The following is a 26,662-nucleotide window of genomic DNA, read 5'->3' as shown; positions in this document are numbered from 1 at the left end:
GAAACGAAGACCCAATACAGCAAAAATAAATAAATTAATTAATAAAAACTCCTACCCCCAACATCTTCTTAAAAAAAAAAAGTTGTATAATCAAACACAATTCATCTAATATTTAATTCACCTAACAAAGTATTTGAAAAATTCATTAAAAAAAAAAACAGGTGTCTACTATCTCTAACAGTGTCTTTCTTTTTTTTTTTTTTTGAATCATGACTGTATTAGAGTTTCCAGAGAAGCAGAAACTACATATATATATCGAGAGAGAGAGAGAGAGAGAGAGAGAGAGATTGATTTTAAGGAATTAGGTCATGCAATTATGGAGGCTCCAAGTCCAAAATCAGCAGAGTAGGACCGCAGACTTGAGACTCAGAGGAGATCCCATGTCATAGTTCAAGTCCAAGGGCTTCTGCTACAGAATTCCCTCTGCCTTGGGGAGGTCAGGCTTTTGTTCTATTCAGTCTTCACCTGATCTGGTAGCCGCACACTTATATTTTAGGGGAGAGTCCGCTTCACTCAAAGTCCACTGATTTAAATGTTAATCTCATCCAAAAACACCCTCACAGAAACATCCAGAATACTATTTGACCACATATCTGGGCACGGTGGCCCAGCCAAGTGGACACATCAAATTCACCATCACAGTGACCGACAGTAAGAAGTATGCTTACATCACACTCACGCATACACATACATGGCTGAAACAAAAGTCTCACAAAAGTCTTATCCTTCCTAAATGTGACATACTCTTATTTTTCTCTTCTATTTTATTTCATTAAAAAAGTACCTGTAACCTGCGCAGGTTACTAGACTGATGCTGGATTATGACTTGTCTTTTGAAACATCATCCTAGAAGACATTTTCTGAATGTTCTATTATCCCATGGCAAACGTCCTGAGGAAAACAGGATTCTGTCCAGAGGGTCAGGGAAGGTACCGCGTGCCACCGAGGGAGACCTGAACAGATTGCCAAGTCACACTATCACTGGGTGTGACCCCAGCCAGGACCTGTCCCTGCTCATGCCTCCGTTTCCTTATCTATAGAGGCCGTATACTTACAAATGCCTCTTCTACCTAACAGCGTTGCCAAGTACAGTACAATCAGAATGAGATAATATATGTGAAAACACTTTGTAAACTCTAAAGTAATTTCGTGAGGTAATTGCTATTTTTAAACTACGGTATAATAACTTTCTTCTGTGCCACTCAGGAATCTGAGAAGATGATGCTATTTCATGAAAATTAGTTTGAGCGCTTCACCACTTGCCACACAAAACAAAGCCCCAATTTCTCTAATCAAAATGATGATCAGCTTCTAAAAATGAGTCCCATCTCCCCTGAGATGATTCAGAATTAAAATTTGATTTCAAAGAGGGGGAAACAGCAGAGTGTTTGGGTTTGATTCAGAGACTTTCAGTTCTGTCTTCCCGTCCCTTTCCCACCCTACCTAGTTCAGTGAGTCCTTCCGGGCCATCTTGGGGTGACTCGGTTACATTATTTGCCTTGAAGAGTCAGAATTGGGCTGAATGCTACCTCTGATACTTTTGTTTTAAAACCAGCTGAGGGACTTCCCTGGCGGTACAGTGGTTAAGGCTTTGTCTTACAATGCAGGGTTTGCAGGTTCGATCCCTGGTCCGGGAGTTAAAATCCCACATGCCTTGTGGCCAAAAAACCAAAACATAAAACAGAAGCAATATTGTAACAAATTCAATAAGGACTTTAAAAATGGTCCACATCAAAAAAATCTTAAAAAAAACAAAAACAAAAACAGCTGAATGATGACCTGAGAGAGGTGGATGGGATCTGGAATCTCAATGAGGGTTTCCTAGGTTGAGTCATCACTTACATGGATAGATGGAACGGACACAACTGGAGAAGTCCAGCTTTGCCAGGACGGAGAGCCTCAGGCCGCCCTGGAGGGCAGGGGTGGGCAGCTCTGCTCATCTGTGGGTCCTGTGCTGGGGTAGGAGGGCTGCAGCCGGCTCACCGCTGTGGCAGTGCCCGGTGGGGTCTCTGGTGAGGCAAGCTGAAGCCCACATCCCTGCTAGCTCCCCCTTCTCTTCCATTTCTCTTGTTTGTTCCATTTCTCTTGTTTGTTTGCTAATCCGCGTCTCTCGTGGTGTGTAGAATGAGAGGCTGGTTATTCCTATCACACGTCATCGTTTTCTGTGGGCTCCCCCCTCTCCAGGCGCAGTAATTTCGGCGTCCCCAGATGAGGGTGACAAGTGTTTGAGATGCATAACTGTGTCTCCTGTGTCTGTGTACAAGATGGAGAATGAGGCCTGGCACCTTTCTGCTCAGTAAATTTATAATTACAGGCTTCCTCATCTTGCCTCTTGCAAAGCAGAGAGCTGTTGATTGGCTTGTGGGTCCGTGAGTGTGTACAGTAAGGCGGGGTGTGGCAGGCACACTTTCCCAGGGCTTGGCAGGTTCCAATACAGGGACGGCCGAAAGTTCCCTCCAGAGGGTCGGTGGCTGAGGCCTGATCCGCACCTGCCTGTCTGGAGTGAGGATGACCAGCCCTGCTGGAATCTGGTTGTTGGCAGTGGTGTTCTGAGAGCTGCGTTAGGCAGCAGAGAATATGGCACCCAAAGAGCGGGCTCCTCCAGACAAAGGCCAGGGAGCAGGTGCTGAAGTGGGTTCAGGTAAAGTCAGGAGACGTGGGAAGAGCCCTGGACTAGGAGGCCAGGGACTTGAGCTTAATCCCCTCCCCACCATGAACTCACTATGCGACCTCCTGCGAGTCCTGTAACTTCTGTGGATCACAGCTTCCTCATCACTAAAATCAGGGATTGGGAATCATCAAACTGGATCATCTCTTTCAGCTCAAAAACTTCTAGATTCTTCTCTGATATTTAGATTTGCCCAGGCAATTCATGATGAACCAGCCTGACCTCCTGACCCCTCTTCACTCTAACAGAGATGGTGCCATCGGGCATTTTTTGATTCTAATCCTTTTCATCTTCTTTCACCCTTGTCAACAATAACAACTCTCACTTAAGAAGCACTTACTTCGGGCCAGGAGAAGCCCTGTGCCGGGCACTTTCCAGCCCTTAATGCTTTCAGAGGGAAACAGTTGTGCCCACTGTGATGGGCATGACTTGTGAGGTTATGCCCTGGGAGTCCCTGGGAGTCTCCAGGGGCTTTGCTTTCCTCCTATAGAGCTGGTATTGCCGGGTGATGTCCTGGGATTTCTGTGGGGGGGAACTTACGTGGGTTAAACTGGGCTTCTGAGGGCTCTGGAATTGTGCCTTCCTAGAAATAGGACGGGCTTTGCAATGATGCAAAGCTGGGTTTCAACCCCAGCTCTGCCACTTATGAGCCATATGCTATTGCAGAGCTAGTTTCCTCACCTGAAAAGCAGGTCAGACACTCCTGACCCCAGTGAACAGTTGTCTGAGGAGTGAGGTAATGGGTGTGCAAGCATTTGCCTTGGGGCCTGGGGTCCCATGAATGATGCACAGATGCTGATGCTCCTCCTCGCCTCCAGCCCCTCTTCCTGCCAGTCAGGAAAGAGTTCTTGAGTCTCCACTCCATGTCAGGTGTGGGTCTAGCACTGTGGACACACTAGTGAGCAAGGCAGGGCCCCCCACTACCCCCACCGAGCTCACAGGCCTCAGCTCCAAACTCAGTTCTTTAAGCAAAGGCTAAATCGACAGGAGCATGGAGGCTTCTCCCTGGGAGCGGTGGCTGAGCTCTTTTCCTTTAAGTTTCTTCCCTCAGCACTGTGCGTTTTAGTCTCAACCTCCCAGGGGCACCCTGACGAGGTCCTGGCTCCCTCTCCAGCCCTATCTCCTCCCACTTTCCAGACACACTCTTCCTGGCGTGCACCCTGGTTGAAATGCCCTTGCTGTGGCTCCATGGACCCCTTCCCAAGGAGGCCCTTCCTTTCCAGCTCTGCGGGTCCTCTCGAAGTTCACGGCTCAGCCCAAGTGCCATCGCCTCTCCAAGGCCTCCCACAGCCTTCTTCTTGCTCCCTAGCCCGGGGTTAGAGGTCAGCTGTCCTCACCTGAGCTCTCGAAGTCCGTCATGTAATGTTTCACCGTCTGAGTAATTGGGTTCTGGCGGTGTCTGCCCCCCTGACTCTGGGTTTTTCAAGGGCCTGGTCCAGCCTCGGCCATCCTTGGATCCATGGTGACTTGCTCGTTTGGAATGTGCCCTAAGCCTACGTTTGCCATGTGGGGGAAGAGATGAAGGCCCTCCGCTCACAAGACTGCTGTTGGTCCTGGGTGTGCCAGTTTCCCTCCTCTGATGTTTTCTTGAGAATGTTTGTGGTTTTCATTGGGAATGAAAACGTCAATGTCAATGTCATTGTCAGCTGACAACGTCAAGTGTTTGTTTTGCTTTCCTTCTTCTTTCTTCTCTTGGTTTCCATCTAACCTTGCGCTCTCTCTGCTTGTGGGAGGGGCAGATAGGTTTCTTTGGCTCAGCCATCTACCTCTTTCCATTACCTTGTTTCTGAGTTGTTTGGGAGGGGGAAATGAGAGAAATCCCACAGAGCTGAGATGTCTCCGAATAAGATGTAGGCCATTCCTGCCCAGATTTCTCCCAAACTGGAAGAAATATGAAGCCATCCTCTGGAAACACACGCAGAAAAGAATCTTGAATAGAAATGAATGAGACCATTAGGATGGAAAGCTATTTTGTTCCACGGGGAGTTATTTATTTATTTGTTTATTTGTTTATTTACTTGACCACTTTTCTTAAAGCATTTGTTCTCTGCCTTTAATGAAAACGTCTCAAAGGAGGCCTCACCCTGGGCAGCGGCCAAGACCTGCCTCATTAAAATGACGTCGGGGGACTTCCCTGGCGGTCCAGTGGTTAAGACTTCGCCTTCCGACGCGGGGGTTGCGGGTTTGATCCCTGGTCGAGGAACTAAGATCCCACATGCCTCGCAGCCAAAAAAGCAAAACATAAAAAAAACCAAAAGCAATATTGTCATAAATTCAGTAAAGACTTAAAAAAAAATGAAAAATACAAAATGACATCGGGGCTCAGACCTGGGCAGTGCGCCCAGAGGACCTGGTGGCTGCCTCAGAGTAAAGGGATCCGGGATGTGGGTTGTTAATTTGGCCTCATGCACTGTCCAGCAGGGGGGAGGTGCAAAGGAGAAGCTTCCCCTGCAGTAGGTGCAGACCCAGAGGGCCAGGGCTGTAATGGACAGCCCCCAAAACAGTGTTGTTTGAACTAGTCTTCTGTGCATAAACAGTCACTGGTGGACGTCCCCGTCTGTGCCTGGCTGGGGTAAACTGAGATGTTTTAGCAGGACAGCATGAGAGTCTGCCATGGACTTGGACAGTCCTGGTCCTGGTTTCAGTTGGCCTCTAGGGCTTTTAGCTGTGCAACCTGGATTACTCCCTTCGGCTGTAAGGTGGGAGTGTCAGTAGTACTTATATCACAAGGCTGCTAGTCAGGGTCCCGGGAGGAAACATTGTACATACAAATCAGGTCATTTGCACAAAGGTTAATAGAGGGGGTCTTGACACGTGCCTCCTTAGAGGCAGGGCAGTGTTTGGGGGCGAGAACGTTGAGGCCCGTTCCCTCCCCTAGGACCAAAGGGAGGCGGGCAGGAGGTGGTTCACAGGACCTGCAGCCCCTCTCCCCTCCTCCTAGCCTCTCCCCCTCCCACTGGGCTTCGGCTGATTCTCCCCACTGGCTGCACCTAACCAGGCCCAAGGGCAAGGAGCCTGCAGAGGTATAGTCCATACAGGTCAGCCTCCTGGGCATGGAGAAGGGTAGAGAGCAGATCTGGAGGGGCAGATGGAAGATGCTCTGCATTGAGGGTTTGTTAAGATGAAATGAGAGTCTCTGGGAGGTGCTGGACCGTGGCTGGTGCAAAATCAGGCGTTCTGTGGGCAATGGCTGTTTATCATCATCATCATCACCATCATCACCGTTATCATTGTTGTTACTGTTGCTAGTCTTATTACTAGTGCTATTACTGAAGTGCCCTCCTGCTGCCACCCAGCTTGGGCACTCATACCCACACACTGGGGACTGGCTCCCTTGGCCCCAGCGTCCCCCACTGCAGGTCTGTTTCAGCGTGTGCAGGATGCTTTGAGGGCCCAGCCAGACAAGCTGTGGGGTGAAACTAAGCCTCTGCCTTTGTCAACCAGCATCACGTCTTTCCTTTCCTCCCCGTAGGGAGCCTGCACCCCTCCCTCGACACTGCTGTGTCGAGTGTGACCGTGACCCGAGGACGCGTCTCTGAAATGAAAGCCATGCCTTGGAATTGGACCTGCCTGCTCTCCCACCTCCTAATGGTGGGGATGGGCTCCTCCACTCTGCTCCCCCAGCAGCCACCCCTGCTGCCCCAGAAGCGGTCTTTGGTCACGTTCCGCGGGGAGCCCGCCGAGAGCTTCAACCACCTGGTGGTGGACGAGAGGACAGGGCACATTTACGTGGGGGCCGTCAATCGGATCTACAAGCTCTCCAGTGACTTGAAGGTCCTGGTGACCCACCAGACCGGGCCGGACGAGGACAACCCCAAGTGCTACCCTCCCCGCATTGTCCAGACGTGCAACGAGCCCCTGACCACCACCAACAATGTCAACAAGATGCTCCTGATCGACTACAAGGAGAACAGGCTGATCGCTTGCGGGAGCCTGTACCAAGGCATCTGCAAGCTGCTCAGGCTGGAGGACCTCTTCAAGCTGGGGGAGCCTTTCCACAAGAAGGAGCACTACCTGTCGGGGGTCAACGAGAGTGGCTCTGTCTTTGGGGTGATCGTCTCCTACAACAACCTGGACGACAAGCTCTTCATTGCCACGGCCGTGGACGGGAAGCCGGAGTATTTCCCCACCATCTCCAGCCGGAAACTGACCAAGAACTCAGAGGCGGATGGCATGTTCGCGTATGTCTTCCACGATGAGTTTGTGGCCTCGATGATCAAGATTCCTTCGGACACTTTCACCGTCATCCCCGACTTTGATATCTACTACGTCTATGGCTTCAGCAGCGGCAACTTTGTCTACTTTTTGACACTTCAGCCTGAGATGGTGTCTCCCCCCGGCTCCACCACAAAGGAGCAGGTTTATACGTCCAAGCTCGTGAGACTTTGCAAGGAGGACACGGCCTTCAACTCCTACGTGGAGGTGCCCATTGGCTGTGAGCATGGCGGGGTGGAGTACCGCCTGCTGCAGGCTGCCTACCTGTCCAAAGCTGGGGCCGTGCTCGCCCGGACCCTCGGGGTTCGCCCAGAGGACGACCTCCTCTTCACCGTCTTCTCCAAAGGCCAGAAGCGGAAAATGAAATCCCTGGACGAGTCGGCCCTGTGCATCTTCGTCCTGAAGCGGATCAATGACCGCATTAAGGAACGGCTGCAGTCCTGCTATCGGGGCGAGGGCACGCTGGACCTGGCCTGGCTCAAGGTGAAGGACATTCCCTGCAGCAGCGCGGTGAGTCCGGGGAGGGCCTGTGGGCCGGGATGGCACGGTGTCGAGACCTAGGCTGTGGCCTCCGTGGGGTGTGAATCATCTGTCCCATTTTGTAGATGAGACAAGTATATCCCACCTCTGGGTCTCACTGGACTCGGATTATCACCAGCTCAAGCCTGCTGTGACCATGGCACTGAGCTTATAAGAGTCAGAGCTGGAGCTAAATATAGATTTCCTATCAGCACTTTTCTCTCTTCTGGTTGGCTCACTGGCTGTAAGAGGAGGGGCTGGAATAGGTGGAATTGTGTGCCATAGATGCCACGTGCACCGGGCGTTCTTGACGGCTGCACTGTCATATGCGGTGACTTGAGAGGTGTACCCACCTTCTTACCGACCATGCTGCAAGTCACTCTCCTGGGAGCTTAGAATAAAAACAATGGGTGGTGGAGGCAGAGCTTAGAGTAAAACCAGTGCTGGGAGTAGGGAGGCAGTCATTTTACATTTGGGGTCGATGTGGAACTTCAGGAGAGGTACGTTTTTAGCCCCTGCGTATCTTTAGGAAATGGGAAAATAAGATCAGAAGAAGTAGGGTGAGAATCCAGTGAACATAGAGGGGAAAACAGTTTTCTAAGCTTGCTTAGAAAACTGTATTTATTAAGTATCTTCTGTGTGCACAGTCTCATGGAAGAAACATGTCACAGTGTCCAGAGCAGCCATGGAGCAGTACTGGGTGACAGAGGGCTGAAGGAAACCAGGGGACGGGGAGAATGAAGGGTTGGTTTAGGAGGCCTGCCCAGGGCCCGTGGGCCCTGAGGGACAGACCGGACCTCAGAACTGCTGGGCAACCACCGGTGCCACGGATGACACAGCCTCCTGCCTCTCCCAACATAACTCACTTGTGACCCAATGTGAAAAGCATCTGCCTTTCTGTGGCTTGACTTCTGTTCATCTTCATTGTTGTTTTTTTCTCAACCATTCTTAAAGTGACTTGGAAGGTTCAGCTGTTGGCATCTTCTACGCCCCGTGTCACTTTCCTTTCCCTTTTTCTTTTTTATTGTCCAGTTGAAAAATTATGAACCTAGTTGGAGAAAGTCTATCCTATAGTCTTAACGTAGGGAGAAGAAAGGACAATTTAGTCATCAGGTAGACGTATGCACGTGCATGGATGTGATTCTTGACTCCTAGTCAAACTTTGGTGGAATTCCATATTAGGAAAATGTACTTGGATTGATTTAAGAAGTGCAGGTTTCTTTTCATGAAATATGGCTGCTTGCCAAGCAGACCTCAGAGGGCACTGGCACCCATACCTCCAGCACGCAGTGAGGCCATTCCTCGGCGCAGTGGGGTTTGGGGGAGGGGGAGGGGAGAGGGAGGAGAAAGAAGGAACTCACTTGTGCCCCAAGGTTTCTCTTTGGTGCCCTAGCGTTTAGGCTCAGGCTGTTTTCTAGTGGTGAGTTTTCCAGTTACCTGGGCTGATACTAAAAGATGCCGTTTCTTCTTGGGGGTTCTGGAAAGCCAGGAGACCCCTAGTGTCGCAAAGGAAATGGGAGAGGCACCACGCACCAAAGAAGGAAGCAACACGTTGACCATCATTGCCAGGTCAGAGAACTGAGGGGAGTCCCCTGTATGTGCTGAGCCCTAGCAGGTGACATATCTTTTGGAGACTTCGGTTCGGTTTGGGCAGTAGGTGATCCACTCAAGAGAGTCTATGGGACTAGTTTATGAACTGGGGGGTCATGGACTGCTCCCACATGAAGGCGGTGAGTGACGGGCCAGGAGCTGTGCTTTGTGTATGTATATTACACACTCAGACGTAGGTCCCTGGGGAGATGCCCTAAGAGTGTTGGCATGGGGAAGGTGCCCAGAGATCCCTTGGTCTGTACCTTCATTCTGAGGCCCAACAACTTGAATGAGTTGCCCCCGGTCACAGAGTTTGTGAGTGAATAGCAGAGACCGCATTTGAAGAGAACCACCCCCCGCCTTGCCTCTCGCCACCACGCTTGCACACATGCACATACATACACACTCCTACACACAGGCATGTGCACGTACACAAGAAATACCCTCACAAGCACTCATATATACACCTGTGTTAGAAAATAGCAAGTTTCTGCTGTGTGCTTACTAAACAGCTAGTTCTTTTGAGATCAGAGGGGTTGGCTATTTTTGCTGCAGAAAACTTTCTCCAATCCTGTCTTTTTGGGCAATGCTTTTGGGAGTAAAATCAGCTGCGGAGATCAGCCTGGCTGCCCACGGGCAAGCATTTGTCTCGCCCTTGCTCCCTGCCACAGTACAAAAAGCAAAGTTCATCACGGGAGCCTGCAGAGCTGCAGGTCCTAACATCCGCCTGGCGGCCTTGGAGAGAACAGAGGGAAGGCAGCTTTGCAAGACAGGCTAATGCCAGGACTGGGAGTAATGGAGCCAGATAACAAGCTTTTGATTTTTCTTTGGGCTTTAATTAGCCTTTTCAAGTTCGAGGCAAGTTCAGGGCTGAGAGCAGAAAGGAGGAGGCCAGGAACTCCGCACAGGGCTGGGGCTGTCTCCCCAGCCCGTCTAAAAGGCCACACCAGCTTTTAATGCACAGTATCAGTTTCCTTTGATTCAGCCCATACTCGAGTTAGTTTGCTCTGGGGCTTGGCTACGGTTCTTTTGGCCTCAGCTCAGACCACGCAGGCCAGGCTCCTGAGTGTCCCCGTTGAGGAGACCTCACAGGCACAGAGTTTGCAAACCCAGCTTTTCCTGCACTCATTCATTCACAAGGCCGTTGGATTCCTTTCCTTCTTGCCTTCTTACCTTGAGGCAGGGAGGGATGAGATGAATTCTAGAGTTCTTTTTTGCCTCTGAGTCCAGGATTCCCTTGAGGCCTGGGAAGGGGAACCAGTTCTCAGATGGCCTCTGTCCTGCGGCGTTTCAGCCGCAGGAGGCTGACTTGAGGGCTTGTTTTTTGTAAGGTTGGGTGTCCCTTGTGGGTTTTGTCATAGTTACAACTCAAAGAGCTTGAAAAGTGGTTCATTTTAAAACTGAGATATAATTGACATGTAACACTGTATTAGTTTCAGGTGTACGGCATAATGGTTCAATATTTGTATATATTGCAAAATGATCACCAGAAGAGTCTATAGTTAACATCCATCACCATACATAGTAACACATTCTTTTTCTTATGATGGGAACTTTCGAGATCTACTCCCTTAGCAACTTTCAAATATACAATACAGTATTATCCACTATGTCACCATGCTGTACATTACATCTCCAGGACTTACTTTATAACCGGTATTTTGTACCTTTTGCCCAGTGACTCATTTTTATTGTGCTCCTGTTGTCCTAATTTCCTAAGCTAGAATGCTTGTTCCATGGTGCTCTTCAGGCTTTTCTGGTCTCTTCATTTCCTGGGATTCACATTCCTTCCCCTGAACTCATGCCTCCAGGACTCAGAGCAGGTAGTAGTATGAGCCCTGAGGCTCCACCCCCTCCCCAGGTCCCAGCTGTGTTTGGCTGTGTTCAGGGAAAATGGGGTCGGAGCCTGCCATGCATGGGGCGTTGGTGGAGCCACGTGGTGGCCCATAGCCTGGTGACCAGCTGGGGGGAGAAGCTTAGGGCTGGGAAGCTGGAGCCTTGATCTGCAGGCCCCCAGGGAGCAACCTGTTGTCTCTATTCCAGGAGAACCAGAGAGGCTGGCTGAGCCCCTATCACAGATAAGGGCCAGCCGGCCGGGAGTGTCCTCCTCTTGGGACTGTGTCCCTGTGAAAGTCAGCGCATGTTGCAAACGAAAATCCTGGAGTGGGCGTTGGGTGTAGAGGCTGGGGAAGCAGCCCAGGTGTTTGCTGGTGCTTGGGGGAGGGGGAGGGATGGAAGCAACTTACAGTTTTGCCTTCTGGCCCATTCTTTCTTTTTTTTTTTTTTTTTTTTTGCGGTACGCGGGCCTCTCACTGTTGTGGCCTCTCCCGTTGCGGAGCACAGGCTCCGGACGCGCAGGCTCAGCGGCCATGGCTCACGGGCCCAGCTGCTCCGCGGCATGTGGGATCTTCCCGGACCGGGGCACGAACCCGTGTCCCCTGCAGCGGCAGGCAGACTCTCAACCACTGCGCCACCAGGGAAGCCCTACCATTCTTTCTTGTGTCCTGTTTTTTCCCAGCTTGGATGGAAAGAGGTATCCAAGAACAAACAGGCTGGCGTCTGAAAAATTACTCTAAGGACCTCAGGAGGGCCTGTGCAGAAGGAGGGTCCTAGAGGGATCAGCCAGGGCTCCTCCAAGTGTGTCTTAGGACTTGGGAGGCTGTAGATCACCCTAAGGCCTTTTGCTGGTGAGCATCCAGGGGCGGGGTTAAGGATAATGATGTAATTTCTTTGTTTCTGCTGCTCAACCCTGAGGTGGTCTCTATCTTTGGTGTCTTGGAAGGCTGCTCTCTGGGGTCCCCAAACCCTCTGTCTGCAGATCAGTGACAATTGAGACAAGGAGCTCATAGCCTGAGGCTCTTGTCATGTGCCACGGCCCTGAGCAGGCCAAGGCGACAGCTCTCAGCCCCTTTCTGGGAGCCCCGACACTCCTGACCTGCAGTGGGACTGCTGGGCTGGAGGCTGTGCTGTTGAGGCCCAAGGCTCTTGTGTTCTATGCGGGCCGAGAGGGCCGGTGTCCTGGAGGCCCCCGGGCACGGCTATCTATATCTCCTCACCCTTTCTTCAGTCTTTGGGGTCACCTCACGGGACACTAGCCCTTCTGCCTCCAAATGAGTTAATGAATGGATGAAACTCTCATTAGGCCCTTGGCAATGTACCCTCTCCTGGTTGGTGCCAAGAATCATGACATGGCATCAGTCTCCAGGAGCCTAGGAGTCCAGGAGAGAGACGCATCCAAGCGGGTCATTACAGCCTGTGTGTCGGGAACGAGGGCTGTGGCCATGAGAGTGACTGTCACTCATGCCACTTAAGTCTTCCCTAAGTTTGGAACCAGTTGAGAAATGGATGTAGGAGTCAGGCAGCATCAGCTTTAGTGCTGAGAAGCCTGGATGAGCAAAAATCAGCTGCTTATTCGCCCCCTCAAGACTCGAACTTAGAACTTAGAAGACGTCGGTCCGTGGGGCGGAACTTAGAAGATGTCGGTGCGTGGGGCGGAACTTAGAAGACGTCGGTGCGTGGGGCGGAACTTAGAAGACGTCGGTGCGTGGGGCGGAACTTAGAAGATGTCCGGTGCGTGGGGCGGAACTTAGAAGACGTCGGTGCGTGGGGCGGAACTTAGAAGATGTCCGGTGCGTGGGGCGGAACTTAGAAGATGTCCGGTGCGTGGGGCGGAACTTAGAAGATGTCGGTGCGTGAGACGGAACTTAGAAGACGTCGGTGCGTGGGGCGGAACTTAGAAGATGTCCGGTGCGTGGGGCGGAACTTAGAAGATGTCCGGTGCGTGGGGCGGAACTTAGAAGACGTCGGTGCGTGGGGCGGAACGTAGAAGATGTCCGGTGCGTGGAGCGGAACTTAGAAGATGTCGGTCCGTGGGGCGGAGACTGTCACCGGCGTGACCGCCTCACACCTGTCTAGCGTCAGTAGCGGGGGCAGAGAGTGGTGGCCTCCGAGCCGCCCGACAGTCCCCCTGGGGAGTCCGTGTGGCGCCTGACAGTTTACAAAGGGCTTCATCGTCTCCTCTTCTCTCAGCAGTTCTCGGGATAATAGGAAAGGCAGACATCCTGTCCAGTTGAGGAGATGGAGGAACGGAAAAGTCAAGTATTTCAATGAAGGTAATGTAGCTGGTGGACTAGAGCCTTCTTTGCATCCTAATTCTCAGCCAGGTGCTCTTCCCGCTGGTGTTTCTCCATGACGCAGAGGTGGTACCTGGGCTGGGATGATGCACGGCGCAGAGCCGTCTGGCATTGCAGGGCGTTTGCCTTGCTGGGCCCTGCAGCACTAAGTGCCAATGGGACTGGACTCTGCAGTCACTGCGGGGACTAGGAAACCCCTCACATTTCCAGAAGCCCCTGACTGAGAGCCATTGCCAGAGCAGGTGCCTGCCTGAGTTCAGGGTTTACTCACCAGCCCTGCTCAGTCTCGCAAGGTTCACAGAGGCACCTGGGACCGAGCTTTTTACTTTCAACCCCAAGCTTCGCTTCATATCCAGCAGCGGCGAGTGGGAAAGGAGAACCCCGTTTGTGTGTGCTGTTGCTGTGGTTCATATCCATTGCTCTCCGGCAGGGCAGCCCTGGGAGGAGACAGGGTCACCCCCTGGACGCGGGCTGGCCTCCCAGCCCAGCCTGGACGGTCACGCCGTTCGGTCTGGCGCCTGGGATCCTGAAACTCCACCAGAGTGCGTATCCGGAATGGCCAGGCAGCCACCCCAGGCTCCGGGTGCCGGTTTCTGCCCGTCTGCTCGGGCTGTTTTCTTTTCCTGTCAGCAGGAAGTGCAGCTCTGACTGGATGGGTATGTCCTGTTGTTTGTGGCGCGAGGCAGGCCTTTCTCTTTCTGCTCAGCGGCAGTCCTCAGACCAGGAACTTCTGCTCCTGTCTCCCCCATCCCTCCTTCCCCAACTCCAGTTCACTTCGCACACACGCGCATGCACACACACACACACATACACACACACGGGGGCCATTAAACATGCACCGCATACACCACACTCAAGTCCCAGTGACAGCACACATCACATATCTCCTTCCACATCAGCCCAAGCCCTCACCCCTCACCCCTCACAGCCCATTGACCCCGTACTCCAGACTTGTGTTTTAGCAGTGGGTTGGGAGGTGCTGCCATATCACAGACCCTGTCTTTATTCAAGTTTCCCCCCCTCCCCTTGAGATGGCTCCTGTTCCAGGTATTCAGGTGAAAAGGACACCCACCTCTTTCTCTTTGGCCAGCAGAATTTGCAATTAAAGTTGCATCTCAGCCAGGTACACGTGGTGCTTTGGGGGCCAGGATGGTGGCTGAGCCCTGGGTGATATGCTGGGCCTGATGAGAGGAAGGGGCTTGAGGCTGGCCTCCTAGGCTGGGCATGACCTCCCAGGACACCACCCTGGAGCCCATTGGGCCAACAGGGAGGGTGACGAGACCCAGGAATCACATCTGCAGACAGTTAACACAGACAGCTGCCACGACCTCAGGGCGGGGTTTACCGAGCAGTGGTTAGGATGTGAGGCCGGCAATGCCATGTCCTAACACTGAGAGAACGACTTCATGAAGCCCTGCACAGAGGCATGCACCCCTATACACACACCCACGTGTTCACACGCATCCTTTCTGCTCTGGATATATGAATCACTTTCTCACGGTGTCTGTTCCCCATCGTTTCTGTGTGTCTGTCGCTCTCTCTGCTGTGTTTCACTCTCTCACTTCCACTCACACTCTGGGCACAGTCATCCCTGAGGCTCCCTCTTTCTGTGATGTATCCTCCCTCACACCTCCACACTACACACAGCAGCTAACACACAGAGATTTCTCTCCCGTGTACACACACGCGCACACACACACACACACACACACACAGATGGTGTGTGACAGCCCAGCCCAGATTGGCAACCAGGCCTCTCATTCAGTCAGCACACAGACTGACCTGACTTATCCATCCAGATCTGCATTTCTGGGCCTTTCCTTCAATTCCCGTCATCCTCACAGGGTGGCGTCTTGGCCGGGATGCTGGCCTGGGAGCTTGGGCCTCTGGGTCTCAGCCAGGTCCAGCTCGTGAGAGATCACTGAGCTGGTGAGCGGTTTTCCTTTTTGCTTTAAATTATACATTTCACCTTCTAGAAGGAGGTGATAAAACAATATCCCTTTAATAAAGTCTGCTGAGACTCCTAGGGAAAGAGAAATACAGAGAGACATGAATAAATGATGATAGTCACCGAGCACCTTATATTTGTAGAACACGAAACATCTCATAGCATCATCAGTGTAGTCTCCTTTGGTTACAGTAACCACCTGATGAGACAGAAGGAGACTTAATAATATTGCTGTGATTTCATACTGATATTTTTTCTCCACCAGTACCTGCTTTTGAGAGATTTGGGCTGTGCCTAACCCAGATGTTGTGTTCAGAATCCCAGGCCTGGAGCGTGCCCCATTCGCCTTCCCTGCCATCCAGCACGTGTTATGAATGCTAAGTTAAGGCCTTTGAAGGAGAGGATACATTTCCAGCCAGATCCTCCCTGCTGTCACCTTCATGTGCCCCTTAGTTTTTATAAGGCAGAAGGGAATGACTACACGTTGGCGCATGGCACTTGCTTCATTTCATTAACAAAGTTAGTGGAGGGCAGGAAAAAAGACAACTCACGGAGTTCTCCATTCGGCCTCTCAATTTACATTTCTTTCCTGGTGGATTGGGCCCCGCATGCTGTCCATGTGTTTGAAACGGGATCAGCGGGGGAGAAGAAAGCCCACATCTTTTCCCAGTCTCGGTGTCATTACTGTGTCTCTGTCAGCATTCCAAAATATAATGGGATTTGTTCAGCTGATTTATCCTGTGTGCAGGCAACATTGTCCAGACCCACACTCGGGCCTGAGGAGCAAAGAGGGGAAGATGCACAGCAACGCGAGTGGGGCTAATAAAATTTATTCCCGCTAACAAGGGAATGACCTACCCCATAATTCAGCCTGGCGATCGGGACCACTGCTTCCCAGTGCCCGCTAGAAAACACACAGACTTAATCATTGTGGTGTTCCCTGCTCCAATTACAGTCCTGGTGGCAGCTGAGCTTGTCTGCAGTAAACAGGGAGAGAAGCGGGAACGTGGGATTGATGGGCTGGGTGGGATTTCTTTGCCCTTGACAGGCAGCCACTGGGGACCTCTGAAGTTTAAGGTACAAAAGGAAAGGGACAACACCCAAGTGGTTTTTTTGGGTTTTTTTTTTATTAGTTTCTGCTTTATAACAAAGTGAATCAGTTATACATATACATCTGTTCCCATATCCCTTCCCTCTTGCATCTCCCTCCCTCCCACCCTCCCTATCCCACCCCTCCAGGTGGTCACAAAGCACCGGGCTGATCTCCCTGTGCTATGGGGCTGCTACCCACTAGCTATCTACCTTACATTTGGTAGTGTATATATGTCCATGCCCCTCTCTCGCTTTGTCGTTTTGCTTGGAACCACTCCAAGGCCTTCCCTGGTCTTTTCCAGGGGCCCAGCTTTGGCTTCTGGACTAGTCCCATCACGGAGGTCACCTGCAGAACTGGGCTAGTGGATTTTCATTCCTGATTCTTTTGCTTGGCCTGCCTGTATCTCCAGTCATGGTGTCGTGGCCCTCTCTCCTTACCAGGGGGAGGAACGCAGGGCTCTCAGCAGCTGAGCTAATGAGGAGCAGGTCAGGGGTTCAGTCCCTGGGATCCTGACTTGGAGCTGCTCTTTGCCCGCTATGCTCAGCATCTCCTAGGAGCGGTGCATTGCTACGGCTCGCTACTGGTTGCACTCTGGACTGCAGAGAGGGTGCTGGGCTTAATGCCCTTCTCTTGGGAAAACAGCTCACATGAGTGGCATTAGTTTCCTGTTAGAAGGATAGGTTGTTATCGTGATGAGTGAGTGACCACGTAGGTGACCTGTATTTTGGTTCCCACCCTTTTGAGTTGCTTAGAAACAGCGCACGTGGCTCTTGGGAATCTTGGTGCGATTTGTCGGGTTCTTTCTCCAACCCCAAGACACTTTTCATGAAGCCCCTTCAATAACATGTTGGTCTAACTAGGTTACTGTGGCTGTGGTTTGCTGGCTTCCCCTCTCTGTCTCTGCACATTCATTCCCCCTACAGTCTCATTGAAAAAGACACACTAAAGAACTGTTCTGAGATAATGCATTAATGATTAAGTGGAGGAGGCCTCCTTCCCGCTCCTTTCCTGACGTCTGGGCTCACAGCCGAGGTGTAGGGCCGACCTTCACCTCTGTCGGGGCTTCTCCATCTTGGAAGAGAGTTCGACCACCTGGGCTCAGCACGGGCCATGGGCAGAGCTTCGGGGAAGGTTAGAAATCATAAGAGCGAGAGGAAAGTTTATGCAGAACAGTAAAGCAGTCAGAGGGTGGTATCGTCGAAGTTTTTGGATCTCTTTCTCTGTTACAGAAATGAGCACTCAGGCACGTGGGACATTTTATGGAGTAACAGGCTTTCTGATGAGAATAACCTTAAGCCAACCAGGGCCTCCCCACGAGGTTCCTACCTCCCTGAGGGATCTCTCTGCTTCCCTCCTGTCCTGCCGTCAGACGGCACACAGAGTCATACACAGTGGGCATCAGACCCTGGTGCGTTGATGAACACCTTGGGGTCAGCGGTTCTATTTGAGATCTGGCCCCAATAAGTGGGAGATCATTATCTTCCTGTACTGCAGAGATTTACAGCTGGGGTCTGTATGTAGACATGAGCTACTACACTTACCTGATCAATATCTCCCTTTATAAAGAAATCCCACATGCGTAATTCACTGTGGAGGTCTGCTCTGGTCAGCTCCCGGTGTGTGTGTGTGTGTGTGTGTGTGTGTGTGTGTGTGTGTGTGTGAAGTGTAATTAATTAGTGGGAAGATGTTTGGGACATGAATCTAAGGACTGCTGAGCATGAATCTAAAGACATTTTCTTTTCCACATCAGCAGGCACCTCATGGGCTTCCACCTTCTTTTTCTCCTAACTTGTATTTCTTTTCTAAACTTCAGCTCTCACTTTCCTTTGGGATAGGTCAGCCCAGGAAAGGAGGAAGCCCACTCTGATGACTAGCCAAGGGCCTCCTCGGGATGGGAGAGGTAGTTCCTCCCAGAGATCACAGAAGGGTGGAGGGCTCATCCTGGACAGCAGAAAAGGAAGCAAGCACTGTCCCAGAGCAGCCTCTCATCCTGACAGTAGGTTCCCTGATCCTGGAATCGGTTCCTTTGGGGCCACCCTCTAGCAACCTGGAGGAAGCCTCCATGTAATGCCAGTTTTTCCATCTAGTCTGGGAATGTGATAGATCATGAGGGGTCATTTCACTCTCTAATCCTCAGTTTTTCCGTTCTGTAAAATGGGGCTATTGAATTCTAAGATCTTGAGTCATTTTCCTCTGAAATGGCACAATATGTGAAAGCTTGGCCATGCACTGTCCTGGACAGAGAACCCAGAATTGAGCCCCAGTGTCACTTCTTCCTCGAAACCCTGCTGCTCCCCGCGGCAGTTGTGGCCCTGCCCTCTGTCCCCACAGCGCCAGGTGCATAACTGAAGCTGGGCATACATGGCCTCGTCTAGTCATGGACCCGGTCTGTCTCCCTCACTGAGAAAGGGGCAGAAACAGAGATGTTTTCATCTTTATACTGTTGGGTCCTCACCTGGTGCTTGGTACCTAGTAGGTCCTTCTAAACATTCTTAAGCAAAGTAATAAATGAAGAAGAGTAAATAGCGTTGTCTTTATTTAGTGCTTCAGTTTCCCCTAATGGAAACAGGGAGTTCCAGTAGCCTAAGAGACCAAAAGTTTGATGAAAAAGGCCCAACTGAAGGCCCCACAGTGGGTGAGCTTAGAAGGTCTCTGATGCCTTCTCCCCCCATAATGGTCTGGCCTCCCAGCTTTGGGGGTGGGCGCAGGGGTGCTCAGGACTCCTCTGCATGAGGCTGGATGCTACTTTTGCCTTCAGGGAGGGCTGGAGAGCCGGTTTGCTCCCAGATGGAAGGACTCCTCTCTCTTCAGGAGCTACCCGTGAGCAATGGGAGGACCAGGTCTGACTGTATTTTCCATCCTGGGCTCAGAGACTGCAGCTGCCGGCCCAGAGCAGTCGGCAGCTGCATCCCCAGTTGGAGGAGTCGGCTGCATTTGTCCATCCCTGCAGACTCATCTGGTTAGCCTCCTCTGGATCAGTTTGGGATATTTGCAAACAGTGGATGCCGTGGATGAGAGGGGCAGCCTATGGCTATGGAAGAGACCGGGTCCCAGAGCTGAGCTAATTGGCCCACAGGGGGATGGACCTGGTGACCTTTACCTCATTAGCACTGCTTTTGGACCACTGAGCTCTGGCCTAGTTCTGATCTTTCCATAATAAGGACTCAATGTGGGGTTTCTGCAAAGGTGGGGCAATGAAGGGCAGGGCTAAACCAGCTCCACCTGGCAAGGCAGGTGCGTCAGGAGCCAGGCTGGGGGCCGCGCTAGATCGGAGGAGGAGTGACCGCAGAATCGGGTTCCTGCCGCACCTCATCACCCAAGGCCTACAGGATGGGTTGGCACAGGTGTCAGGTTGATGGTGGGGCACAGGGTCGGAGGGTGATGCCCTCATTGTCTCCCAGGTCTGCCCCCTTCTTCAGCCCTTCTCAGAGGGTCTCCACAGAGACCACCAGACACTGCGGGGGCCCTTGGGTGGCTGCTTTGCAGCTCTGCCCTGGAGCCTGGGGAGACTGCGGAGGAAGGATGCTGGCAGCATTTAAAATCCCCTTTCCGTGGAGATGATAGAGCTTTTCAGAGTGCCAGTCTCTGCAGAGTGGGAGCAATTTCCCTGTAATTGGTAAAGTAACCGTAACTGCTCTGTCATTTGAATGTAGCGACACGTAATTGCATGGTAACCTTTGCCGCGAGGGAAACACGGTGAGCTGTGAGATTGTAATCTGGAGTGTCAGCTCCGGCTCCCCACGCCACCTCCACCACGGCTGCTCGGCTCGGGGGGGCTGCCGTGGGCCCCTCCCTCCAGGTCCAGTGGGTCCTGTTCCAGTGTTTATGCTTGTCACGTGCCGTTCTCTCCTGGGCCGGTCTATGGCACCCTCAGCAAGGAAGGGACGCCTATGGTGATCTAGGAGGGTGCTTCTTACTAAAGCACTGGGAAGGGGTTAAGATACAGATCTCTGAGCCCCACATCCAGAGTTTCTGATCCAGTAGATCTGGGGTGGGGCCTGAGAATTCGCATTTCTGATGAGTAGCACAACTCTTCTGGATCTTAAGACTGTATCTCTGCTCCTTCATTCAGCCTCATGGGCCTGACAGATCTTTAGGAAGCACCACCTTTGCTATTTCATCTTGATAACATTAACCCCTTTAATCTTGATCACACCTCTACAGGTGGATATCATGAATTTCCCCAAAGACGCTAAGACTCACAAAAGTTATCTGAGTTGTCTAAGGTTGACCAACAGTAATAAGAGCTAACACTCTCTTAGCACTTACTAAGTGCCAGACATTGTTCTAATTGTGTTAGTCATTTGATCTTCATTTGATCTTCACCACAGCACCAGGAAGTATATGCTATTATTATTATCCCTATACTACCCATGATAAACTGGGGCACAGAGAAGTTAAATACCTTGCCCAAGGTCACACAGCATTAAATGGTGGAGCAGAATTCAAACCTAGGCATTCTGACTCTAGTTCCACAGTGCCAGCCACTGTGAGACTCAAGCCTTTATTTAGTCATCCATCCATCCATCCATCCATTATCCATTTAATGTATATGTCTTAACCTACTGTGAACCAGGAACCAAGCTAAGGATACAAACATGGGTAAAACACAGTCCCATCCTTGAGCTCTTGGTCCCTGGAATCCAGTGGATCACCAATCTTAATTTATAAGCCAGGTACCCCATGAGGACATTTACGGAAAGCAGATTTGGTATCTTCCTGATGAGGCAGAAGGGACCCCAGAGGGTGTGGCCCTGTCTAAGGCCTTGAGGTCTATTCACGGGGTTGCCTACCACATATATTCCCATGCAGCAGACCCTAATTTCTTTCTTTGGTAAGAATGAAGCTGCTGTCGAATGAGTAAGCGCTGTAGCGGTGGCCATAGCTCATCCGTGGGTATTTGTGGAGTGGCAGGGGAGAGGTGCAATCTGGGCCTGCAGGCCTGCTGGGCCCCTGCTTACAGCGGAGCCCAGTCCCTTCCTGGCTCCTCTGGCTGCCTCTCTCATCTGGCCATTAAGGGGCCCAGGGGAGGGCTCGGCCAGGGCCAGAGCAGAGGCTCCCTCCCCCGTTGCCCAGGGTGCTCAGGGATCTGCACCAACCCTTACCCGTGGAAGGCTTTCGCCCATCAGCCTTCCCTTCCAGGGGCCTGGCATCTGCTCCCTACACCCCAGCCCCCGAGGTCTGCGGGCCCTGCGGGACTCTCCCTCCCCTCTCCTCTGCTCCCAGTGCGGTTATTACTGTGTGGCTTCAGCTCAGACTCAGCGGGTGGTGTCCTTAGAGAGCTGTGTTCTGGCCGGGGGCCGTGCAAGGGCCACTCCCTGCCGCCATCCTACTTCTGTTCTGGGCAGGATTTCCATTAAAAAAATTAACATGAAATCCCACCTTACCTTAATGAAGGGCTCTCCAGTTTAGCCCGTGTCTTCACACCTGATATCTCACCTAGGCCTCGGGATGGGCCCGTCTTGCTATTTTACCATCAAGGAAGGTGAGGCCCAGAGGACAGGAGCAGCTTGTGCCAAGATGTGCGGCCGGGAAGCAGCTCAGCTGCCCGTGAACGCGAGACCTGTGCTTTCCCCCGACTTCAATGTTAAAACTCCCTCCCCTATCACCCCCGCTTTGAGGAAACGGGGAGCAAGCGCCTTCCCACCCCACGCCATAGCCAGGGGGCCTCAGCATCCATGCAGACCCGGGCTGCTCCTGGTCAAAGGCCTCCATCACCCCTTCATCACCTGGGGCCCCGCTCAGAGGGAGGAATCGAGGCACAGGTGAGCCTGGGCGAGAAGCCATCGTCCCTGGAATCTCGGCGCCACGGTAGGAGCCCCAGTTGTCCCCTTTGCCTCATCTGAGCCTGATGACAATACCACGAGGTAGGCAATGCGGGGTGTACCTGTCAGGTACAGGTGAGGAGCCCGAGACCTGCCTCCTGATGGGGCCGCAGGGAGCTGTCATGAGCTGAAACCAGCAGAGTCCTAGCTGCCAGGCCACCAGGCTGAGCTGTCCTCACTTGGCCCCTTGACATGCAAGATGCCGCAGTGGCAGAGACTTGCAAGTCCCTGACTTTCTGCCTCTGAGCAAGCAGGGATTTAACGTGGCAGCTGGCTGAATGCACACTCTCTTTTTGTACGTGGTTGGTTTTTATCTCGTGTTCTGCCCAGCAAAGAAGAATGGTATTTGGAAACTGACCACTCAGAAATGTAGTTTCGGGGGGCTGAGCGGCCTAGCCTTATCAGGTCAATGAGGCGTGTATTTGTGCCAGGGTCGGTGGGAAGCATGGACGGCCTCGCTCCCTGCCTCAGTATCCCCTTGTGCGGAGCAGACAATCATTCGGTCTCACCTACTTGGGAAATGGGTTGTAATGGGTGAGGTCCTTTTGCTAATGGCAGAAGTCCCAGCAGCACAGTTCAGGGCCTAGAAAGTCCAGGATGAGGACTCCTTCTGAACCAGAGGCAGGAACATGCAAGGCCATGAAGATTCCTAAGCTGCCCTCTGAATGCTTGGCAGGTCACGGCAGTTACGTCCAGCAGGGCGAAAACACTGTCAGCCCTTTATCTGGATTTTTCCTTCCTCTCTTCTGTCCGTCTCTTTCTCTCTCCACTCTGTCTCCCCCTGCCCCCATTTCCTCATTTTAGGAAAGAACCATAAAGATCAGAGTAGACCTTGAAAGCTTCCTCCCACCTTTGACTCCTATAGTTGTTTTTGAAGGGGTGGGGTGCGTTTGGTCTGGGCTGTTGGGCCAGACCCTGCAATAGAGGCCAGAGGCAATGCCAGCGTGGCGCAGTCGTCTGCTCTGCACGTGGCCTGCCGAGCCCGCCCATGCTCTCTCCCTCCCTGCCCTGGCTGCTCCCACCACAATGAGAGGGAGGGTGTCGGTGCTCAGCACATTGTCTTCCCTGAGATGGACAGCACTGCTGGGCGAGAGCTGAGGGAACCCCCGCATCCCTGGAAAGCGCAGCGTTGGCCGTTTGCACGCAGCTCCGCTGGCAAGAGCCTGCCTGCTGGTTCTCCAGATGCCTCTTCCTTTGGCTGGATTGAAGCCTTTAAAAAATGACACCTTGTATTTTATTTCACTCTTTTCTCTGCAAGGTCCTAAGACGTTTACAGGCATGAACTCTATAGGCTTTATGGAAGCTCATCAAAAGGCAGAGGTTGTTTCCTTCATCTTTATAGAGTGGAAAATAAAAGCACAGGGAGATGGAATGAGTCTTCTCAGAGCACACAGTTCTTCTGAGAAAAAAGGGGAAATCCAGTGCAGGATCCTAGCACCTCGGGGAGATCTGTGCCAACCCAAAGCTGCTCAGTGGAGGTCTCTGGAGACCCCTCACCAGCCACTGTCAAGGTCTTCTACACTCCCTAGTAGGACTCCCTAGCTGTGACCCTCTGCTTACATGGGGGTCCGGGAGCCTGGAATAAAACTGGGAGAATTTCAGCTAAAACACTTGGCGGGGGGACAGGGAAATGGGCCAAAGGTTTTTCTTGCTTCTTCCCTGACTCCTGAAATTCTCCCAGAGTCAGAAGCAAGAGTTGGGTCAGTGTGTCCCACAGGGTACCTGGGAAAATAGTCTCTTTAAGGGATGCTAAGAGGTGTTCCGGTCAAAAAAGTGGTTTAGGGAATAAAATGCTGAGAGAATTTTAAACATATTTCTTCCTAAAAAGACTTTACAGACCCTTCTTGTAACAATTAAGAATGTCTTACAATTAGGAATGTCTTACTGCGTTTCAGTACATTTCCCAAAATGATTGGCCCAAGGAGCCCATTTATGGTAGAAGATCTTGTGGGACTGGGGTTCCATGGAAATGCTGGTGAAGGTATGACAAGGTCAGGCTGCCTGCCCTCCTTCGCCGTGTTCTAAAAGAAGCAGAGAGACTGAAATGGGACACAGGGAGGCACCTGTGGCCTGCTGAGTTCATCCACAAACCTTCCACTCCTCCCATTCCTCCTTTCCCCGACCGATTGTCTGTACGTGTCTCTGCCATGGTGTTGTCGCACACGTGTTAACATTCTTAGTTCTCTGTTCCACACGTTCGAGTCCTCGTCTGTGTGTCTGCTCAACAGTAAGTGTGTAGATGTGGAGACCTCGCCGCTCTCGCTCCCCAGTAAGGCTGTCTGGAGCCCATGCGCATGGGTGCTGGCCCAGTGCTTTCCCAAGGGATGGTGATGATGGGCCATCTAAGCTACCAAGGTGGTGCCTGGAGGGGTTGGAGGAGGGCAGGGAGACCACGGCGTATAGTGTAAAGAGACTCCAGGGATCTGTGACTTTTTGCCATGGTCCTGCAACCTACTTAGATGACTGTTGACGGGTTACCTAGTTTCTCTGGAGCTGAGTTTTTCATGTAATAAAGGAGGGATTTATAACAGACGATCCATCTGTAGGGATTCTTCTAGCTCCAGAGTTCTCTGACTCAGTACCTCCACCCATTGCCCTGGTGCTCGCTTCTCATTTTTCTCCTTCTTCCTTTTCAGCTCTTAACCATCGATGACAACTTCTGTGGCCTGGATATGAACGCCCCCCTGGGCGTGTCTGAGATGGTGCGTGGCATCCCCGTCTTCACGGAGGACAGGGACCGCATGACTTCTGTCATCGCATACGTCTACAAGAATCATTCTCTGGCCTTCGTGGGCACCAAAAGTGGCAAGCTGAAGAAGGTAGGACAAGGTGTAGTCATTTTGGTTCTTGTGGAGACAGCCTGTCCCCGCCAGGATGGATGTTCTCTTGCATTCTTTTACTACCTTGGACCTGGTTGGCAATGATACAGGTTTGAGCTAAGGAGCTGTGTTGCTGTTGAGGTCATCAATGATACTCTTGTCCTTTCTGTGCCTTCACATGCAGGGTTGTTGTGGGACTCACAGTGGGTGAGTGTGTGGATCCATCTCTTCCGTTGGGCTGGTGTTCTCCTGAGAGGTGTGCGTCTCCAGGTTGCTGGGCCATTCTGAATACGGTGTATTCTGTCCAACTTGGGCTTATGCCCCAAGGCAATAGCTTTATGAGGCCTGGGTGGTTGTGGAGGATGGACAGGGGCAAGGGATATGCCTGTTCCTCCTGCTTCAGCGCTTCTGGCTGGTGCATCCATCTGGACTCCATTCAGGGAAACCGACAGAGGAAAATGTAGTACCTGCTGGAGTTGCTGTTAGGGCTAAGAGCCAAGTCGTGGGACGGGGAAACCCTGGATGTTTTGGGGGCACAGAACTGCCCTAGGGGGAGTAGAACCGCGTGATCTGGGGACGTGAGTTTTCCTCCTCGTTCTTCAGAAGCTTGCTGGCTTCAGGGGCACTGGGTGGCCTTGGCCCATCCGCCGTGTTGGGGGCCCCTATCTATCTAGAACTATTGTCCACCTCTGCTTGGGTTCTCATCTCAGTGAGTTGGTGCTGGCCCCGTAGGGTGCCCTCCTTGCTTGGATTAAAAGCCTTTCTAAGACTCTAGGCAGTAGGTCCTGTTTTCTGTTGGCTGATCATCGTACTTGAGTCTTTTCCCTGAGAAATATTGATGACTCCATGTGGAGATCCTGCTTGTTTTAATTAGGCTTCCCTTGGAATTAACTGGACATTGTGTGATTCAGATGGATAAAGCAGCACTGCCAGATCTGAGACTGAATTTTGATGTCTGCTTTTCTCTTTGCTGTATTTGTGGGTGTTAGCTTGATGGTCAAGGGGAAAGGCTCTCTGCAAATCTAGGGACTGTGCCTGTTCTCCCATCCTCCTGTGTGACAGCCCATTTCAGCAGTTGTTTTTTTCTTTAGAGTGGACGTCTCTGTGGAACAGGCAGTGGGGCTGGAGGGGGAGCGGTGGGGGGCAGAGTGTGTGGGGGTTGGGAATGTGTGTGGAGCAGTTACATGCATAGCAGCTGGAAGAAGAAACATATGTTGGGGAAACGCCATGGCACGCTGCAAGGGTGATGCCGGCAACACGCCACGCATCTGGGATTGCCCACCTCATCGTAGTGTGCTGCCTTCTGAGTCAAGTTAACAAATAATTTAACCATCAACCATATAGCTTTAAGAATTACATTTTATGGTCTGCCTTCTGTGAAGAATATATTAAACACAATTGAATGTTTTCTTGCTGCCTTGACCTTCTCGTTTAGATTATTACTCACATGTTGAGCGGGGTTCATGGACGCCCAGGGAAGAGGCTGGGAGGTGTAGGTGTGTTGTGTTTGATCGCTGTAGCCTTCCCGGCTCTTCTTCTAGCGTACCGTGCCACTCAGCACTTCCAGATGCTGCCAGGAAGTGCTGGTCCACATCAGCGCCTTTCTTCCTCCCTCAGTCTGCGGCTTCCAGCTTTCAGTGAGCTAGGAAATCAGATAACCAAGCTTGCTGAAATTGTGTCTGATAAGCCTCAGTATAAATCGAGGAGGGAAGTCCACGGGCTGTAGAGCAGGGACCGCGGGGATGTTTCCATTAGTTGCTCATATGACTTCATTCTTCACTAGTAGTCAAGGAATTTGATTTGCTGGCAAAGCGAAGTCTAAATACCAAAAGCATTCCCATATGCAGTTCAC

At 51.8% G+C, this 26,662-nt stretch overlaps 1 protein-coding gene across 1 annotated transcript; it reads left to right on the top strand.

Moving 5' to 3' along the window:
- Positions 1–6,208: 6,208 nt before the first annotated feature.
- On the top strand, positions 6,209–26,451 carry PLXNA4 (plexin A4; the record flags this gene model as incomplete). The annotated part of the gene is made up of 3 exons (XM_079711854.1): positions 6,209–7,393; positions 24,628–24,810; positions 26,428–26,451. The coding sequence occupies 3 exons, from the start codon at positions 6,209–6,211 to the stop codon at positions 26,449–26,451; spliced, it is 1,392 nt and encodes a 463-aa protein (XP_079567980.1).
- Between the last annotated feature and the right edge of the window lie 211 nt (positions 26,452–26,662).

The sequence above is a fragment of the Hyperoodon ampullatus genome, assembly GCF_949752795.1.
Source record: "Hyperoodon ampullatus genome assembly, chromosome: 9".
NCBI lineage: Eukaryota > Metazoa > Chordata > Mammalia > Artiodactyla > Ziphiidae > Hyperoodon > Hyperoodon ampullatus.
This window is presented reverse-complemented; position numbering and strand designations above follow the sequence as displayed.